General features: G+C 44.4%; 1 protein-coding gene across 2 annotated transcripts in view; it reads left to right on the top strand.

Annotated features, from left to right (window-relative positions):
• The first annotated feature begins 6472 nt into the window (after positions 1-6472).
• EFNB2 (ephrin B2) overlaps positions 6473-21618 on the top strand; it is a 42492-nt gene continuing 27346 nt past the window's right edge. For both annotated transcript variants that reach the window (XM_032199007.1, XM_032199015.1), the window contains exon 1: positions 6473-7027. In XM_032199007.1, the coding sequence (XP_032054898.1) occupies positions 6900-7027 (128 nt within the window). In that variant the 5' untranslated portion in view covers positions 6473-6899. The remainder of the gene's footprint in view (positions 7028-21618) is intronic.

A 21618-nucleotide genomic window follows, 5' to 3' on the forward strand; every position in this document is an offset into this window, starting at 1 on the left:
GGTTGAAGGTTGCTTAATGCATAAAAACAAAAAATGAAGCCAAATAAATTGTGTACATGACCTGTTGGTAGGAGCAGGTTGTATTTAAAGCTCAACTGATACCTGTATTTCTAAAACAGAAAACAACCCCTGTTCCCTTAAGAGAAACAAGCTATTAAAAGTCAATACTCAAACAGATCTACGCATTTTTTGTTTCCTCTCCTCTTCTAAAATTGAGAAGCTACATTCTCATACATGCAGCTGGGGTATTAGGCCTTTATGTCCTACGTCACCAACTTGCTGTCAAATAGTAGTAGTTGTTCTTTATACTTAACCTCTCCAAGCTTAAGTCACAATTTTATTTCTGTTCACACTTCTAGGACTACTCCATGGACAAAGTCCACAGTCAGAATTAGCCCCTTCCACAATTCCACAGCTTCTTACCTGTGATTCGTTCTCCCTTCTCTCAAAAAATAAAAACAGCTACATTTTTTTTTTTGGTGTGGGGGAGGTGGGCAGAAATATGTCAGTAAAAACCACTGTCTTTAATGTCTTAAAACACTCTTTAGTTGTTAGCATTTTACAGACCTGGAATGGGTGGATCTTGTATTTGCATTGTTCCGGGGTTTTCTTTCTTTTTTAAATTACTCTGGGACCTCAGGGATATTGTTGATTTCTAGGGAAATAACTCACACTTTGGAAGGAGGGTAAACTGACATTTGATGGTAAGAACTTCAGATGTTCTTGTTTTCCCCTGATACTCATCTAATGCAAAGTATGTTAGAATGTGGACGTGTATTTACGTAATGATTAAACAGTGTAAGCTTGTGTGTGTGTGTGTCAGTTTCTGTGAAGATATTAGTTTACCCAGAAAACATACTAAAACTGCTGTTACAGTATGTGTCAGGTGCTTGGTTTTTATATAATTTGTTTTATCTTACAGTTTGAACTTTAAATTTACAATTGTTGGTTACTCTAGCAGGTTTGTTGTACCATTTTTTTAATTTTTTTTTCCCACTCTCCACAGTAAGCGCTTTTTTGTTGCCACCTGCCTTGAGCAGTAGTCAGTTTCCGTACCTGATAACAGAGGAGAGCTTAGTTTTTCTTAACCCTGTTCATAAATGTCCTGGAGAATTATTTTAATACCAGACAATGCTGCCATCCGGCAGATGCAGGAAAAAGTAGAAGACATGACAGCATTATCCTAGCATATCTGTATTTCATAATGGAAAGTTACTTTGGAGATTGAACTTCCCATGTGCGTTATCACTGTTATTTTTCCAAGTACATGTGGAAGGCTGACTGCTGTGAAATATATTGGAGAGTTGGTGTCCTTGACGCTGCTCAAAGCATTTTGGTTGGTGAGATGTCTTAAGCTGCCAAGCAGTGGCACACCTACATATAGAAAAAGATTCCAGTATTAACTTACTAAAGTATCAATACTTAATTTATCATCTTGCTTTCTAAAAGTGTATGTCTTCATCATCTCTCCTTTTCTCTTAATCTTTGTGCTAGCTCATGAACCTTGACCTTTCTGTTGCCCTTACTGGCTTGAGAATCATAAACCCATCTTCCTGATGCTATTAACGCACCCTCTTAAGATATTTGAGTGTTTCTCTGCTGTTCTAAAAGTGTACCCCAACCATGGAGAGTCTCTTAGAATTGTTTGTGATTTGCTTTTAACGGCATGAAATGTTGTGTTAAACGTTTTCAGAGTATTTGGGATGTGTACTTTGGCAAGTGGAAGGAAAATGATTAGCTGTGCTCTTGTAAGGTCTCAAGTGCAAGTTCAGATGAAATTCAAGTTGATGAATACGTTTCAGTTTGCACTGCAGAGGTGATTTATTTCAGAAGGAGAATTGTAAAGTTGTCTGTGTGCCTAAGGCTCTTTCCAGTAAGGGAAAGAGTAGAAGTGCCCAGGCTCAAACAGTTTGGGACTAACAGTCCTGGCCGAGTGGAACAGAACCATGACTTTTTCATGCATCTCTGTTTCATTTTCATGCTAGTACCACCAAATGCATGCATGTCAGGGTTATCCACTTCTTCCAGTGCCGGCTGAGGAGGGCTCAGTCTATGTTGACATTTCCATACAAAACAAGCTTATTTTTGATATCACCTTTCCCAGACAGACATGTAGAACCAAGGGCTATGCTGGCTCAGTGGTCAGCAATGTAGAAAGAAACAAACCTTTTATAAAAAGACTGATAAGGTAGCAGAAGTGTGGTCCCTGGTCTTGTTTCCTACCATATACATCTCACTCCAGACTGCAAATAAATAAGAACTTTTGTTGTCACTGAACGTTAGCAAGAATCAGTATAAAAATGCATTAAACAGGACTGAAATGCACTTTTAGGATGTACCAAGTTCTCTGACTTTTATTTCAAGGGTGTTTGAATTCTATGGCTATATTTAGGAGCAGCCAGGCTCATTTTCTAAAAAGCTATGGTTAACCAAAATTGTGGTTATAAAACAGACACTAAGAAGAGAAAACACATCTAGATACACATTAATTCTACCGCAAATACAGAAGATACATTGTAATGGTGTTAATGATATTTTAGGAGCTTATTCAAGTATCTAGCATGTTTGGCCTTTTGTACAGACAATAAAAACTCTATTTAAATCACTTTTTAAAAGTGTCAATAACCCACTTTTGTCATTAGATTTAGCAATGCTATTAAGTTATATCTTTTCCACTTTGACATTGGTGAATTTTCACGTAATGACGAATGAAGGTGGGATTTTCCTCTTAAAAATTTACACTTATAAGAACCTGTCCACGTATCCTCATCCCCGACGCTTAGACTGATGTTTAAAAAAGAATCGAGGATCGCGACCCCAGTCCCGCTCCCGTTCCAATTAGCTGTCTTTTTGTCGCGAATTTCTTAGGATCAGGGCAAATACGTGTATTTAGTAGTGCCCGCATCGCTGCCGGAAAGAAGCCAAAACGAATTATCCCGGGATAAACCCGACTTTTTGCCGTAAGGCTAGCGGAAGTAAAGGAAATAAAGGTTTGCGGAGTGCAAGTGGCAGAGTCCTGATTTATTTTTCTTCCCCTTGAAGGTAACGCTCACCCGGCAGCTCCGTCCGTCCGTCCATCCATCCTTGTCCGCGGACCGCTCCCGCCGGCAAGGGCAGGCCGGGCGCAGGGGGACCTCGGGGTCGCTCCCCACGGCGCCAGCGGGATTTGTTCCCCCCTGCAGCCCGGCCCTCGCCACTCGGTCTGGCAGCAAACCTTCCCCGCGAATCCCGAAATCCCTCGCCGTGCACCTTCCCCGTCAAACAGCCCCCGCAGAAGCCGCCTCTGCGGCCGCAGCTCTACTGCTAACTTCGTGATTTGCCTTTTTTTTTTTTTTTTTCACGGATTATTTCATCTCATTCCCCCTCCCGCCCCAGCCCGCAGTCTCTCCATCCCTCCTTGTCTGCGCCCCGCTCCTGCGAGATGCTCGGCGGCTGGGCACGGCTCCCTCGACCCCCTCTGGCAAAAGGGGGGACCCAAGAAGAGCAACGGCTCTTTCTCTGGGTTTCTTAGCTGCTTCTGGGGTCAGCTCAGGAATAACTTTTGCTCCGCTTCCCTACTTCGCGGTGATTTTATTCACGCGGGTTTTTATAGCGAGCATCGTGGGGATGCTGAAGAGTAGATTACAACAGCTGTATTTACGTAAAATGATTAGCCGCTGGACAATAGAAGTCAGGGGATATATTTAGCCCCGGGAGGATATTTTCAGACAATACCAGGGCTCTTCATTTCCTCTGGTTTACTTAAAGCAAGGATACGGCGAGTTAGAGGTCACAGTTTACTCACAGCTTTTACAAAACACCGCCCGTAATCTTTCACTTCAAAACAAACAGAAGCAGCAGCGTTACCAAAAAAAAAAAAAAAAAAAAAAAAGTAAAGCTGTTTTACACCTCTCTGTTGCTAGAAGCGTTTATCAGGCTCCCTGTTTGCCTTGGCTCCCGCCTGGCCGCACACCACCCGTTTGTTTAAAAGTTGAATTAAGTTCTTCTCTCTCTCCCTCGCTGACGAAGGTATCCTTTGATGCCCCTCGATGTGCATAGATACGCAAGCCCTGTCTCCCACATGAGTGCTAAGTCTCCCGCCTGGGAATCAGATCCTTTTCCACCAAATTGCGTCGCCGGATCTGCAATTCCTTCCCCGCCGCAAATTAAATTGAATTAGGCAGTTTGCTTAAAACGTATTCGATGTTTTGCGCGAAAAGGAAACTGCTTGCCTTGTTTGCTTGAGTGGTAGATTGCATTAGGGAGCCACCAAACGCAATTAGTACAAAAGCTATGGGGCATCGAGCGCGCCTCAGAAAACCCTTTTCCTTCTGTTGCGGGCGAGGGGAGCGGTTCCTGCCAGCGGTGCTTTGGGGAATAGAAAGTGGGGAGCGATCGTTTTCTTCCAAATTGATCGGGGAAAGAAAGGATTTGGGCAGCCGTTTCCCTCCTACGGTCTGCTTCACGTTCGCCCCAATGCCGGAGGAGCACCGCCGCTAACCCGGTTTTTAAATAAATGCCAGTGGTACTCCGGGAATTAAATTAGACCAAATTGGCTCTTTATTAGAGTCTTTTGCTGCACGTTCTTTGCCTGCTTGAAATAAAAGGCTGGGAAATGACCGAAAGAGCGCCGTAATTTCCTGGGATTTAACTTTTAATCCTTTCTGCAGATACTGTTTTGGCAAGAAATCCCTGCTGGAAGAAATTCGCTAAGCCCCTCCGTTTTTACGGGAGCGGCCGTGACATTACACACCCAGGATTTACCCGGGGTACGGCTCTGGGCGCGGACCGTTCCCCAGTCCCACAGCCCGGGGCAGCGTTGTGCATCCTTTATCCCCAATTACCGGGCAATTTTTTTTTTGGGGGGGGCATGAAGGGGACCGCGGGGGCGCCGGCTGAGGACGGGACGCGAGGGCTCTGCGGGCGGGGGCCGGCCGAGGGGACCCCCCGGCCCCCTCCGAGGGCTGCCACCGGCCGCTAGTGGGAGCTGTGGCCCCGTGGAAGTGCCGCGGGAGCCGCAGGGCGCCGGGCACCGAGCGCGGCGGCGGCGGGGGCGCGGCGCCCCCTCCCCGGCTCCCTCCGCACCCCCCTTGGGACCTCCGGGGGAGCACCTCCAGCGCTGTCCGGGACTAAGAACAAATAAAATAATACTGAAATAAAAAATGATGCCGGCGAGAAGTAAAAGGTCCAGGTTCCGGGGAGGTGTGAAAAGAAGCCGGATCCTAAAATTCCGTCCCCCGTAAGCGTGGCGGGGAGGAAAGCGGCGCTGAGCGGCGGCCGGGGGACGGGAGGGAAGCCGGTGCCGAGCCGGGAGGCTGAGCCGGGGCCAAGTCCTGCGGGCTCCGGGGCGGCCTGGGGCCGATCGCCCCGCACGGCCAAACTTTGCGGACCCGCAGACGGCGGGGGCAGGGCCGGCGGGGCACCGGAGGGGCACGGCAGGGTGAGACCCGCAGCCCCGCTCCCCACGGAGCGCCTGGCCCTTAGACGGAAGCGTGCTCAATTTTAGCAAAGACTTTGCTTTTTTCTTTTTTTTTTTTTCCTCCCCAGTCTCTCGTTTTCCTCATTCTCGCCCCACGCAGCTAAAAAGCGACACGAAGCGCGCGGGCTTCTCCCTCTCTCCGCCTGCCGCCCCCGGACCGGGGAGGGGTGTGTGTGTGTGTGTGTGTGTATGTTACGGGGCCGGGGGGGGGGTGGCTCAGCCGGGGTGGGTGTTACAGCCGGGGGGTGTTACCTGCCGGCTCGGCCCGGCCCGGCACCGCTCAGCACGGCTCGGCTCGGCCCCGCCCGCCGCGGCGGCAGCGGTAAGTGACACGCGCGGCGCCCAACCAGCGCGGCGGCCCGGCGGCGGCCCTATGAGCGGCGGCGGCGGGGCGGCGGGGCCGCGCTTATATGGCTACGGCGGCGCGCTGCCGCCGGCCGCGCTCCTGCGCCGGGGACTCGCGGCGGCGGCAGCGGTGGTGGTGGTGGTAGCGGAGCGGTGACGGCAGCAGCGGGGGCTCGGGTGAAGGAAGGCGGCGGGGGAACGGCGGTGGCGGCGGCTGGAGCCGCGTCTGCTCCGCGTTGAGCCCCGCGCCCGGCGCTCTCCTCCTCCTGCCGCCGCGGCGCGCACTGCGGATCTCGTAAGGGAGAGGTTTTGACGCTGCGACCCCCCCCCTCCGCTCTCTGCTTTATTTTTAATTAATTTTATTTCTCGCCCTGCGCCGGCGGCAAGGACAGCGGCGGTGCCCCCCGGGGGAGCCGGAGCCCTGCGGATGCGCCTCCCTGGGACCAGGGGAGGTGACTCTCGGAGTGGATTTATTGACTCGCGGTTGCGCCCGAGCTCCCCGAAACAGCCCGGGCTGGTGCCTGTGTGGATTGCAAACTGCGGGCAGCGCTGAGAGACACGTAGCAGGAGCCTCCTGCCGGGGCTGTGCCCCCTTTGCCCAGCCCTTTTTATTTCTCCCACCACCGTTTGCTGTGTTTTTTTTTTTTTTTTTTTTTTCTACTCCTTTTCACGCGAGCCTTAGACACTGTGAATGTGTATGGCGCACTGGATCCAAATGGGAGTTGGCAGTTTGAGTGGCATCCTCCAAGGCAGCCGGCAGACCCCGAGTGAGAGGAAGGACTGAGGCGTTTGCTTTTTTTTTTTTTCTCCTTATCGCCGTCGTTACTTCGGAGGTGGCTGGGATCTTACCTCGCAGGAGAATCGATGCCCTACGTGCGGCTGGCATACATGACTCAGTAGATCTGTCGCGGCTCTCGCCAAGTGCATCGTCGACCCGCCGCCGCCTCGTGTGATATCTTTTTTAAAAATTATTTTGTTATTATTGTATTCTATTTTTTTTTTTCCCACCCGTCCCGGCCTTGGGGATACCGGGCGCCCGCCCAGGTGCGGCGGAGTTGGCGAGGCGCCGGGCACGGGCTCGGTGCCGCCCGCGACCATGGCAGCGCGGAGGCGCGACGGCTCCGCTTGGAAGTACTGCTGGGGAGTCGCGATGGTTTTATGCAGAACTGCACTGGCCAGGTCCATCGTTTTAGACCCCATCTATTGGAATTCCTCCAACCCCAAGTAAGTCGTCGCCACCGCCACCCTCCTCTACCTCCTCCTCCTCCCTCCGCGGGGGGACGCTGCCGCGGCCCTCAGGAGACGGGACAGGGCGGAGTGGGGAGGGGGGGGTCCCGGCAGGATCCGGCCCTCTCGGGGCCGTGTGGCGGTGGCACCCCGCTGATTGCCCCCACCGGGACGGAGCGGGACCGGGGGGAGTCGGGCCGGGCCGGGGAGGGGCGGTAGCACCGGGCTGGAGGCTGCGGGAGGGGTGCAGGGCCCCGCGGGGGAGCCGCCGCCATCCCGCGGTGGGAGCGGCGGAGGCCGCGGGGCCGGAGGCACCGGGCGGCGCTGCCGGGAAGGGGCTGTGTGGGTGTGTGGGTGCTCCTCAACTTCTCCGCCCGCAGATGCAAACTCATCCCGCTTGACTCCGGCGGGGTTGCATCTGCGTAGAGCAGGGCTAAATTTGGTGGTGGAGTTGATGGTATCAAGGCACATGTCAGTGAGTAATGAAGTGAGCGCTACCCATCACGCAACCATTTAGTGTCATTCTTCATTAGCAAACCCCGGCAAAAAACTGCATGGGCTCCCAGGGCTTCGCTATCAAAGCCACGTCTTAAAATAGCACATCCTTTAAAAACTTAAATAGCATATTCTTTAAAAACTTAAACAGAAGGAACTTGTACTTTGGGAAAGAAGAGTACTTCGGAAAGTGGGCCGTCTTTCCAAATAAAAGTCTATCTGAGGAAAACTTTTCTGTCCCTTTCATTTTTTTTTTTTTTTTGATATATGCAAAATAAAAGTTGGCTTCGTCCGGCTGTGAAACCCTTTGAACTTTTGTGATTAAAAACACCGTAGCAATTTTTTTTTCCTTGGCTAGGAAGGGATAGTCTGTAATAAGTTAAGGAAGTTTTAAACCAGAAATGGATTAAAATAATTTATTCGAACTTATATTACATCTTTAATATATATTTAAAAGCAAACTGTATGCATTGTATTAATTGAATTTAAAATTTCCAATTAAATCCAGGGAGTATCTGTCTCGTTTTCCCAGGGGACTTTTTAGAGGAAATGTTAGGTTGCAATGAAATTAGAAGAATGGAGTATTTCCTGGACTGGGGCTTAATTCTGTGCGGGTGGCAGGATCTCCAAAAAATTGGGGAAGGCTTAAAAATTTGAATTAAAAGTGGCAACTCAAGTTTATCAAGTCTTGTCTTACTGTCATCATTCCCTACCATTTTCCCTACCATTGTTCCTGCTGAGGAAAAACTTGCAGGTTTTATGCCAGCAGTTTTCAATAACGAAACTATTTGCTGTATCTCTGTGTGACTTCTTTACAGAGAAGTTTCCTAATCTTTAATTTTAAAAAATGAAAACTGATAGGAAGGCCGTGGAATAGCCATTTCTGTGTTTTTATTCTTAATATTGCGGCAAATATTCATTTTATTTACACATACACTAGGTGGGAAGCCAGTTAGGATAACAAAGTTTAGCTCCAGTCTCTGGCTCCACACTTCTATGATGTGTGCAGTTTAAAGCCCTTTCTTTGGTTTAAGAAAGGTGGTATGGCATGACACCTGAGAATAAAGAGAAGTAGGTGATAATAAAGTGGGCTTTGCGGTGCTGTGTGAGTTCTTAAAAGTCACAGGCTGCGAGGTGGGGCTGCATTGCATTAGTGGGCCTACTGTGCGTGTGGAAAACAGGCTTGGCTCAGCCCTGGAGGTTTGCATCGCCAGCCCTATGCTCAGCGTTTTCCTACAGAGGTCACTCTTCCAATGCAGAACAGCTTGCTGCTCTGGCCTCTCCTCTGCTGCTCCTTCAGTTCCAACCTGTTTTGCTTTTTTTTTTTTTTTTTTTTTTTTTAAACTTACCTTGTAGCTTTTATTAGCCATCAGTGAAATTAAAGTATCCAAGCAGCAGAATTCAACCCATCTTATAGTGCCTGGGGATATGCTGCCTTTATCAAATACAAGTTGTTTCCATTTGGGTAATTCTAAACTATTTGATTACAAAAAAAAAGGTTTCAATGTTGTTAATGGTAGATCTAATGATAATATCTAATTACTTTTTCAACTTAAATGCATGCTTAAAAATAGGTTCTGCTGTTGATGTAATTGAGTTTTCTTGAGTGATTCATTGGGGCTTAATCACCACAGTGAAGAAGTACACTATTAAAATTAGTCTTTTCAATTGCTGGGGATAGTGATTTATAGGCCACTTGGAGGCCCATACTTTGAGGAAGCTTACAAATGCATTACCAATATTGCTGTTGGTGAGACAGCTCCACTTCTCGGAGCAGGATTTCTTACTAATTCTTGTCACAATTGTTTGCCCAAAGGATACTGAATAATTTCTCCTTAGACAAGGTTGTCCTCGCTTGGGATTCAACACGCTTGAGAAGTAAGCTGCTGAAAGGATCTCAGCGTAGTATAATAAAGCTCCTTTCTAGGTTTGAAATAATAACTATCTTTGGTACTGGTTAATTTATTCAGGGAAGCTATTCATTTAACTCCATTGAAAGCCTCAACACATAAATCTGCTGAACAGGTAGGCAATTAAATGCTGGGAGAAGTTATTAGTCAGGTTAATATAAAGTAAGAAATAATAAATTTTAGGTTAAGGTGAACATATAAACTGAATTGGTTTTGCACTGAAGTTTAGAGGTTGTAATTTTTAGCAGGTGGCTGGGATTGAGAGTACACAGTAGCTGTCTGAACACAGACTTCTCTGCCCTGCTCAGCTCCTTTCTCCCTTCCTTGAGCTCTACTTTCATTGCCTCCACCGAGTCACAAGAGGTGTATTTTAAGTGACATAAGATAATTATACCTCTGACTTTATAGCTTGGGAGGTTAAATGTCATCATTGCAGATGTTTTTGTAGATGTTACAGACTTCTTATTTGAAGAAAGTTAGTTATCATGATCTTGAAAATGCAGTGAGAAATTATTCTGTAGACTTAACTCCTGTTGACGCTTTTTAATCAGGGACTTTCTGCCTGTGCTGTTTCTGCCAAGATAAACAATATATATAGATATCATGGATTACCTCAGTTTCACCTCCCAAGCACTCAACACTGCCTCTGAAATGTATGACAGAGCATAGTGTCGTGGAGTGCATTTCAGTCAAACCTTCGCAAAATCTCATTCAAAACCCATTGTTTCTGTCTGAGCATCTCTATGCCTTGCGTGCTATAGGCTGGTGAGCAAGGCAGTTCTCCTTGGTAACATGTGGAAGCGTATCCTCAAAACTGCTGCATTTGACACTGATTAAGTTAGATTACATAGCTGTTTCTCTCTATCTCTTATAACCAATTATATATGGGATATTTCACAGCCCATCTCTGAATGAATGCTCACATGTCAGAAACTGATAAAATAAACTACAATTGATGACCCTGTTAAATGGGCTATTCAGTGGCATATAGACTAGTCTGCTTCTCATTATTTCTGAAATTCTTATTTTTGTAGGTAAACAAATGCACATTCACTACCGATTGAATAGCCCCTTGAACTATGCTCTGCAGTTTGCATTTGGGTTAATCTTGTCGGTTTTAATATAGAGAGAAAAAAGGGGAAAGCACCAGGGGTGGAATTGTTAGTGCTTTCACATCCACATTCCTCACATTTTGTCAGGATGATAAACTGTAGGTAATGGACAGTCCTTGTTTCACAGGACAAGTGAGCCTGCCGAAGCACAAAGAGCTTGCTAAAACGATACCTCACAACATGTTTGGTAGCCTCTTGCTAGACAAGAATTTATATAGGAGTCCGGTGTCATGGGAGCGCACTTTCTAACCTCAACAATTGCAGCTTCAAGCTGAAGAAACAGGAGTGGAAGGTTAAAATGATTTAAACACATGCTTCTAAATTGTACCCAAAACATAGCTGTTGACACTTGGCATGCTTATACAAGAAGTGAGTGGTGTCTTCCAGTCCATTTCCAAACATCTCTGGTGTTTATAGCCAGGTCTTAACACAAGTGAATTAGCAAAATGAATTCAGAATGAAGTAATGTCCAGATTTTTCAGTTGGTTATTTTCCCCTAGCCTTTTACAGGGGGAGTATAACTGATATATTATTTATCGTAATTATCATAAAGCATGTTATCTGTAAGCTGTGCCATGTTGTTTCACTTTGTTTAACGAAGTAATTGCTTTTAGAAAAGCAGTGACTAAAAGTCAAGCTAAAATCAGTATGTCCCCCCCCTCTTTCCACACACAAGAATTCCTCCCTCCCTCTCTTTTTTTCTTCCTTTTTCCTGTTTTGTTGTAAGGCAATTGCATTGCTTGAGGTGTGACAATTAAGATTGTTGCAAATTTGGTGAAGGTTCTTGTAATGGAAAGGCAGCAAAGGGCCTGAGGTGACTGCAGTGGCATGCCGGCCAGGACAGGCCTTGGAGACTTGCACAGCAGCCAGAACCAAGGCCTTTTTGAGGATCTGGTCTTCATGTGTCGTGCAACCTGCGGTACTAGAAATTGCTTGTTGCAAATGAGAAGAAAGTGTTCTTCTGAGAAAAAAGTAGTGATTAAAATGTTATTCATGTGTGCCTAATGTCTGCCTTCCTTGACTGCTGACATAAAGAAACCTGTTTTTCAGGTCATTTATCATACATCTACATGGATTTGCTTATGAGCTCATTCTTTGTGAGGCGTTGTGGAAACTTAAATAGGAATGTTACACTGCTTGAAATATTTTGATTAAAATATGCAGTGCCATAGAACTATAAACTTTTAACCAGAGCACTCTTCTCTCGAGTGAGGCTTTTTCTAGGGTGGAGGGGGAAGGGAGCGGCAAGGGAGAAGAGTTTGGGAGGGAGTTGCCTGAAAAGCAGAGGAAGGGAGGATGGCAAATAGACAGTGTTAGAAGAGCTTGGAAAAACTCCTGTGGCTTCATTGTCTCTTTAAAGCTGGAGAACACAAAGACAAATGCAGTTCAGCCTTTCTCCCATGATGGAAAATGTAAACCGTTGACACAGCTCCCATGTTTAACTTGTTTAATTCTCATTTTAAATTCAGTACTATACCAGCCGTGTGAACTCTGAAGATTTCTTTAGTAATCCATTTTGTAGTTCCGAATCAAAAACAAAGTGAAAAGGTCTGACACAATTTGCTTTTATTTTTAGGCAAATCAACCCTGGTCATAGTTAATAAGGGGATTACAACCCAGACTAGGTCTTTACAGATGTAATGTAAATCAAGGGCAGAGTATAAAGAAACTGATCCCTTTTGATTGAAGTATGGTAAAAAGGCATAGAGAAACTAGCAGCAGTAATCTGATTGTATGGCAATAAAACCACCATTTTCTGTCTTTCAGATAAAAATAATGTGGTAAATCCATGCAGTTCATAAGATGTAAAGGCAGATAAAGGGTGATGCCATGGCAACATATAGATTAGCTTGATGTTAGAAATGACACGTCTCTGAAAGGGGTGCTGGAGACTAAGGGCCTTGCTCCGGGCTGCAAGGCATTATGTGAGAGCTGCACAAAACTCGGGGCCGGGATTAGGCTGTATGAAAGGCCTACTTGTGGCTCAGGCTGGTTAAAGCAGCGAAGAAAAGCTGCTCAGTTCTTGCTCATTGGTGGTGTATAATATGGTAAAGATAGATTTCATTTGCTGCTCCGTCTGGAGCAAGGGCCGGCTGAAGCTTGAGGCTGTGGTGAGGCAGGGATGGCTCTCCTTGTCCAGGCCTGGCCCTGCAGCAGCTGTGCTGTTGGGTGGGCTGCTTGCAGGCCTGGCTGTCTTTCACGGGGGGCAGGGGGGGACAGGTGAGGCTGGGGTTGGGTGGAAGTAGAACAGGGACCAGGAGAACAGATTTTGGTTCTGTTTCGGGCCAAGGTCTCGATCCCTCACTCCACGGGAGCAGCACTGACAAACATACTGCATTGTCCGCACCCCAGCCAGGTGTTTCAGCGTTTCTTGTTTCCCACTCTGCAGAAATATAAAAGAAGGGGAAAAACAACAACAACAACCCAAACCAGCATTAATTCCTATTTGCCAGTAAAACTGCAGATAATCAAATTGATTGGCTTAGTCTCTAGGTGGTATTTATTTCTGAGTGGCTGGCTGAAATCTAGAAATGAACGAGATAAGCATCTGCCTCTTCCCCCCCACCCCATCATTGGGATGAGTTTGCTGTCAGCCTCTTGCGTTCAGCCAGCCGAGATTGTAGCCATTGCTGTGTCATTTATTTTAAGCGATCTGCAGCTGTAAAGGTAGTAAAATACCTCTCCCAGTGCAGCTGCCTGTTTTTTTTTCCCCTGCCTTTTCTCTTAAAGAGCTTTCCAAGTAGTTACGGCTTGCTTTTCTACCCAAATGACAACCATAAACACCCAGAGCTTAAAGTCAGCATTACGTTGCAAATCGGGGTACCATTCAAATGAGAAATATTTACTTTATTGCCTGCTCATTTGACTGCTGAGGGAAAAAGAAAGCATTCTGCATTTGTTAGGCAGAGTCTAGACATAAGGGAAAAAAACCACCGAAGTCTACAATAACAGTTGTGTCTTTCTTTAGTGGGAACGAGCCTCGGATGAGCTCGGCAAAATGGGATTCATGCTGTTTTTTTGGCAGTGGCTTGGACACTTTTTAAGGTTCTTTCCCCCCCCCCCCCCTTTTCTATTTTTTTATGAAGATGTTAATTACATGCTTAAATTTATCATTCTTATCCTACCCCATAGTAGGCTGGAAAGCTTCACAATCTGACTGAAAAGGCAACTCCAGAACCCAAACTGTCAAGCTGCTGATGCGATTTAACAAACGAAAAATAAACAAGTGCATATAGGGAGCCGAACAGATTGGTGAAAGTCTGAAGTACTCAGATATGTTTCCTCTCTTGCAGCTTAACCTTCAGAAATCTATATTCAAAAGATCCAATTCATTTGCTGAAATTCTCCAAAGCACAGGGGCACCCTCATCTAATTTACAGGCCGGTCACATCCAAGCACCTTGCATTCTGCATTTGACAATGATTGCTAATGGGCCATTCAACTAAAGTATTTGCTTGTTAACAGGGAACAGAGCATGATAAATGTCCAGCAAGCTTGCGGCCTCCTTCAGCTTTTCAAATGCAGACTGGTGCATATTTATGGCAGGCAAATGACAAAGGGAGAAGCTGAATTACTCTGGCCTTATGCTTTCTGTTCGAACAAGGGTTAAAGTAATTAAAGAAATAATGCAAAAACCGATGTCCTTTGTTTGCCAACCATTATCCAACATTTAGCTTTCGAACCTGCCTGTCATGTCACATTTCAGAAATGTGCGAGATAAGACTCGGTGCGTTTGGCAAGGCACAGAAAGGAATAGGTGGTGCTGCTGTATGGAGGGGGCTCCCTGTGCTGCGGGTGCCAGGGCTGCGTGCTCCCACACAAAATCATTTGCAGGTGCCACTTCTCTGAAATAGTATTTATTCGCAGAGGTTGATTCAGAGATGGACTTAACACGGGGCTTGTGCAGTCTGCACTGAGTTTCCCTAAAGGGGGAGAGCGAGGGGGCACGATTTAAGAAAACAAGCACATTTTCAGTGAGTCTGTTTCTGAACGCCAAGTATGAAAACAAAATGGCAGAACGAAAAACAGTTCTGCCGTTGCTCCTCTGCCCTCGAGGACAGCTCCATCTTCAAAAATGAAATGACAAAGCACACACAGACATTCCTTAAACTGGTGCTTAGACTTGTAGTGTCTTCAGTGTCGTTCTGAATTAGTTGTTAGTTTTGTTATTTTTTGTGCTTATAAATTAATGTTTAAGGTTAGCCAGATTTTCAGAAGTCTTCAAGAAGTCTTAAGTACAGGTTTGCAAATATATAATTTTAAATTCCATATTTGAAAATGTCCTTAAGTATTTTGTATTTTCAGCTGCAAGTAGGTAAACATGTTTAAGGCTTCCATCTAGGTCCTGTTCAACTCCATGAAAATACTTCCAGTGCCTTTAGTGAGTATTACATTAGCCTTCAAGGGCTCTACATTGTAATTGTTTTTCTCCTTATAGGCAAAACTTTTATTGTAATGAACAAAAATCTATCATTTACTCAAGGAAAGAGAACATCCAGATCTTTTTTTTCTGCTAACTGTGATGGAGAGAACTTTCCTTTGATGTGATTATATACACTGTCAAAGACAGTGAATAAGGGCAGGACCTCTATCTTTTTTGGCAATCCTGGCCAGCCAACACCCAGTGTTTATTGCGGTATCAGCACGATAATTATAATGCAGCTGATTTAAACTTTGATGTAATAGTCTATGCTTTCTTCTGGTTTTAAAAGCAGGTCCCAGGCCAAAAAAGATAAAGGCTGGTAGAGGATTATGTTGCTAGGTGAATCATTCCTGATGCATAGCATATACATAACTATAAGATGGTTTTTCAACCTACAGCATTCTTTTTAAATGTCTTGTGATTAATGGCTAAAATAGAATTTGCAAAACTTTATTTAGTAGCATTTGGAACTGTGTACACTTCAAAGGATAAAGAATGCACAGGAGGATAGGCTAAATGCTGTAATGATACATTAGCCTGAAAAATCTGTGATGCTGTCAATTGCTTCTGACTGTTTTGTTAGTGTTTATTTGAATAGTGTATTTGCTTAGGTACCCAAACCAAAGAACAGTGGTGGGAAAGGTGAACAATGCGCTGTAAAGGGAAGTGCATGTTAAAGCTAATAAGAGGGATTTAAAATTTATTATTATTATTATTAGTTAAAGCCTAGTTGCAATTGAATGCTATTTTATTTTGGATTGGGAGGTCTGCCAGACTCCAGCCTGTCAGAGCTGAGAAGACTCAAATCAAGTCCAGGCCTATTTCTGCAGCAAACGGGAATCCTGGCTCCTTGCCTGTGGATTCATTCAGGAAGGCCCATCTGGCTTTTGATGTTCTGCAAGTTTGAAGCAGTTTGTTTAAGGAACCTATGCAGTGAGCACTGGTGAAAGCACACATAACTACAGTTCTAACTCTTCAAGTGGTGCATCACTTTGCATTTTCATTTTTTTGGTGCTTGCCATCTGCTTACTTACCTTCTGAGCAGCAGTTGGTTTCTATACCTGACAGGATGAAAGTGCAAGTTTGGAGTTAGGCATATCTTGACTCCTTTTGAGGTTTTGCAGTCCCATAGCATTCACTGTCCACACTTCAGTTGCTTTCTTCATGTTTAATTAATTTCTGTTTAGTTCAGAAGCAGTCTAGCTTAATCACTGCACAACACTTGACCTTTATTTTTTTTGGTTCTTTTTTTCTTTTTTCTTTTTTTCCAAGGTATTTCCAGGCTACATGGATTAGCTGAACAAGGAAGGTCACACTGGCAGGCAAGATTACTGGTCTGTGTGATAAATATTCTAAAATCCATGATTTTTGGTGGTAATTGTTGTTCCTTCTAATTTTATTGGACATTTTAGACAGTTTTTGAAGAGAAAAGCTAAATTTTCATAAATGTATTTCTTATTGTAATCTTTTCAGTTCTGTGGATCAGTGTGTGACAGCAAGATGAGCACGACTGAACTCTGCTCCGCGAGCCTGACTCAGGAAACTATCCTCATTCAGAAGAGCTCATGTTGAGCTCTTCTGCTTATGTTGAGCATGTGCTGAATGCTGAATATTTTTGCTGAAGCGGGACGAATTTAAGCATGAGCTGTCTTGAACCAAGGCCAGAGTGAAAAGGTTTTTTGGGGTTGGACAAATACACGTCTCTCTGAAGCTTCATTACATTTCTTTCTATCAGAAAATGATGTCAGAAGCTACAGCCCTGTCTGCACTTGGAGTGAGTCTTAATTTCCACTTAGCTTGCCAGCTACCAGCACAGCCGTGCTGGTGGTGATCCCTCATGCTGGCTGGGACAGTTCGAGCAGGTCCATCACCTTTGTTCCTAGACTTCTGTCTGCACTGGTAGCTCTGCCTGTACCCAATTTTCTGTGCTTTTGTTTGCAGTTCAGTGTGATGCCAATGCATTTCCACAGATGACTGGTTGATATGAGCAGTTCAGTTGATCCCCAGAGCAGATCAGGTTAACCCCTGAAGGATAATCTGGTTTGTGACTAACTGACCATGCTGAGCCTCCCTGTGGTAGAGGCTGAGACACAGGCACAGGGCAGCAAGCAGATCAAAATGGAGTGGCTGAGGCTCCTGCGGTCTCCAGCCTCTTGGTGAAACCTTCTGATGGACTTTTCCACCTGGGTAGGGATGTCCAATCTAGTGATGAGTACACCTCTGGGCATTTTTAAACTACTCCACTGGCAGCTTATCTTAATTCGAGAGGCTCAGCACTGCAGTAGGGCAAGAGCTGTTTTTTGGTAGTTCAGATATTACTGCTGTCTTGGAGGTAGCAGAGGCGGTCATGCTTGATTCTGCTTCTGCAAGTCAGTCAGACTTTGGAAAAGTTGGTAATTAACATAGGATCTCCACGCTTACCAGTGGCTGCATCTTGGGTTTAATGTGAGATGCAACTGCAGACCAATTGTAGGTGTCTCATCTGGGTTTTTGCTCATTTGTTGTTTTTGGTTTTTGTTTTTTTCCCTTTTCCATCTGAAAACTGTCCTTTTTATATAAAGAGAAAAAGGATGCAGTATAGGTAGGAGTGAAAGTGAGTTGCAGCTGGATTCTGAAAATCTTTGCATAACAAAGGTTTGCCAAAATACGTTTGGTTTGTCTTATGATGACACCATCATAGTTGATTTGGCATAACTTTTCCTGAAAGTTGTGAGTTAACAACTTGTTCAGCTTCCAAATGTTTCCTTATGCAGGCAAATGGTATGCAGTAATATCTTTTCTAACAACTGCAAAGCAGCTGAATTTTTTTCTTTGAATTTGAGATATCATCACTGATTATTAATGTCTCATTGAGTAAGAAGACAGACCCCGCCCTCTTTTATAGACTTTGCTTGGAGCATGTCTTGGAACAAGACTGTACAGGTGTGAACAAATTGTAGTTAAGGAAGACTGAAAACTTTGGTTTGTATCCTTGCGTTGTGGCTGACATGAGATTTGTTTCTGTAATAGAAATGGAGAAGAGCACGGAACAGCACAGCAATAGAACAATCTGTTTTCATTGTTTCTTTCTTCCATCCATAGCTTGTGATTTACAGTGCCCTTTTTGAAAAGTAGTTCTTTTGCAAATGACAGCTGGTCTCTGTTAGCTTTCTAACAGCAAAGACTTCAGTGACTTGTGTAAGAAGCACACATGGTTTGGTTTGACTTTCCGTTCCATGCTAACTACTGCTCTGCATCTTTTCAACAAAGCGCCATGTTTCTTGGTTTTGGCACACCCTGCCTCTGCGAGCGCAAGTAGAGTGGTGGTTTTGTGTTTCACTGAATCCATGGCACAGACTTTCTTTATTTTTTCAAAAACCCAAACCATATAAATACCTGATTATCTTTGCTGCGAGAGCAAAGAACTACTTTAATATTCCCAGTAGCATATTTTGAACAACAATTCTTTAATTAAAACAACATTGGTCTCTTCCTGTATTTCATGGGTAGCAAATGAGAGAAAACACCAGTGTTAATATCAAAGGGAGTCAGTTTTCATTACAGTAATGGTTCAATTGTGCAATGCTGTAGGCTGTGAAATTTAATATTATTGTGACTTGTATTGTAATTGTAGGATGACAGAGGAAAATGGATTAAGTTTAAATATAAGTGTACACAGCAGCACATGGACTTTGTCAAATGGAAGCTGAGGGCAGGGGCAGGACGAGTCCCCCTCTGGCTCTGTCATAATGAATTAGTATTTTGTAAATAACTGGCCACTAGACTGTAGATTTATTACCTTTTGTAGATATATATGGACACACACAGACACACATGAATTCTGCACTGACTGTAATTGCAATGCGGAGTTGCAGAACGGGTTTATGCCTGTAGGCTTGCAGGGTATTTGAATGTCTAGGCTTCTTGTCTTCACCTTTCATGAAAATATCCTTGCCTGCCAGTTTGTGAAGTTTTCTTCTGAAGGCTACACCCATCCTTTCAGTTAGGAGATTGCTAACACATGAATGGCCTCAGACTGGAAAGCCCTTTGTCATTCTTTTCTTCCTGTTGAATAAAACCAAATTCAAGTTGCAGATGATCTTTGCTTTAGAAAATTGTGATAGACAACTAGCGTTAATGAGCAGTACCCCTTTCTTTCTCCATTGCCCATATACATGCAGATTAAAATGGAAAATGGTCATTTAAACCATCCATTGCTGATCTCTTCCATGGAAAATTAAGGGCAATGAAAGCTAGATGTTTCATTTGTTTACAGCTTAGGTAAGTGGAATATGTCTCCAGAGCAGTGCCTGGTAGTTTCTTAGTGTGTAAACTCAATGTTCTGTCTTTTTAGCCCATTTCTTAGCAGTGTTTCACAGAAGTATACTCATGTTGAAACCTGTTCTAATGTTAAAGTGCAAAAGGGGGCAGTAAAGTGCTATCCAAAAAAATGTTTATTTTTAAGGTTATTTTTTTTGGTGGTAAAACTTGTATTTCTCTATCTCTTGTATTTAAAATAGTGATCACATGAATGTCTTATGTTTGAAAGGCTTGCAAATGTTGTAAATGTGTATCTTTAAGCATTGTGGGAACAGTGCTGAGAGTGAGTTTCCATGTTCTCTCCTTTAACCTAGTCCTGAAACATGCTACATATTTGGAATGAATTGAAGGCGGAAAGCTGTCCTCAGATATATTTAGGGCACAGCTATATGAAGCATTTCCGAAAGAATTCCAATGTTGCTAATCATGTCTAGTTCTCATTTTGTGCATTACCAATGCTGCCTTTCTGGAAAAAGAAAATTAAATTAAAAGAGTGCTGAGGTTAGGGGGTTCTGCTTGAAGTACTGAAGTGTGTAGTGGTGGCATGGGTCAAGAGTTGGGCTCTCATCCAGACCCGCATGCATCATTTGTCAAGAGGTAAGTAGAAAGAGCAACTAATTACAATGTACCTACTGAGTGTTTTCTCTTTCAGAAATTCCCCAGAATAAGCTATTTATACAGATTGGCTTCTGCTTTCCACTGCAGCCACTTGCAGTTTTTAAACTCTAGGTAGAAAGCATGTTTCTGTTGAAATGCAGTAAAAAAGAGAGCGTGCTTATGTGTGCTCGCAGGCTTGTGTGTGAGAGATAGCAAGTGATGATTGGAGGAGTAATTCCCTCATTGTTAAAACTAAGTAAGTCCAGCCCTGTTGTGATGGTTCATATTTCTGTAAATGCTGATGAAATTATAATACAATACACTTAAAATAGAATGTTGGTCATATCCATCCTTTTTTCTTAGTTAGCGGACCATCCTAAGCACATTAGTGGTTCTTTTGTGGTAACCAGCATTGATTTAGTAAGTGGATCAGAATTGTCTAGTGCTCTGTGTGCTTCTTGCAAAGCAGTAATTGCTTTCTGCACAATAAAACAAAAAGTTAATTGCTGATAATAATGCTTTATGTGGAGGTCATGTATAAAAACCAAATATCAAATCTAAAATTGTTTTTGAAAATAATCCTTTGCTATCCTTGTTAAAAAAAAAAAAAATCATACGTATTTTCAGCATTTTGAGCCTTATCTGTGCAGTAAATATTTTAAGCCAGGCTACACTGCCTTGTGCAAAACACTCAGAGCTTGTTTCCCATCCTACAGAAAAAAGGAAAAAAAAGATAGGTGTTTGCTCTCAGGGGAATTTTTAAGGCAGAAGAAAATGTGCTTTCCTTTTACGGGAGGAAAACTGCACATTCATTTCACACCCTGGATTCATGTTGAGGGCTGAGGGGTAAAGCACAACTTAGTCTGAAGATTTTAGTTATATAACTGGGTGGTAGGTTGTGTTTTTCTCTCTTTTTTTTTTTTTTTTCTCTGCTTTATTTTGTGAACAAGAACCAAGCAGTGAGGGAAGGGCAGCTTTCCAGCAAAGTGAACGCATCTCTGGGAAGGAGGAATGGCACCCAGTTGAAACAGCCACTCTGTCATACAGCAAAGCCCCTATGGCAGCTGTGGTCCAGCAGCCCAAAGGCCGGCGCTGCTGCTGCTCAGTGGGGTAAGGTGGGAGCAGGGTCCCATGCCTCTGGTCACCCTGAGGGCAGGAGCTATGTAGTCAGCTGCCTCTGCCCAAGCCCAGAATTGGGGTGGCCCCTCAGGGGTATGCTACATCTCCTTTGACTTACCCACATTTTCCCTGGAACGAGGTCTGGAATCTCGTGACAGTTTTTAAGGGACCGGATTTTATTTTGAAGAGAGTGTCTCCAACAAAATGTATCTGATTCCAGGTGACCTCCTTCCATATACACAAAGGGTTAAAGGGGTACGGTTCTCACCAAACATCATGCCACAGCTACATGTTTGGGGCTCTCTCAATGCAGGGCTGCTTGAGGCTTGCAGCCATCTTCAACGGAATGGAAAGAAGTGAGTGTACATATCTCTGCAACAGCACTAGTCATAAGAGTTGTTTGGTGAAGGAAACTTATGACAAATCTTTCTAGGAGGCTGGACAGGGCACTTCTTGATGTGTTTGAAGAGCCCTGGTGTCTGAGGGTGTCCCTCCACACACTGCATGCTCTGTGCCTTCAGGAAGTTTCGCAACTGATTTCGGTAAGGATAGGCTCAGGAAGAGGTACCAAGAATGGGGTTCATTTGCATGGCTACTTGAGACATATAAAATGGTGGCACTTTTTGCCCTATT

Source organism: Aythya fuligula, chromosome 1 (assembly GCF_009819795.1).
Source record: "Aythya fuligula isolate bAytFul2 chromosome 1, bAytFul2.pri, whole genome shotgun sequence".
NCBI lineage: Eukaryota > Metazoa > Chordata > Aves > Anseriformes > Anatidae > Aythya > Aythya fuligula.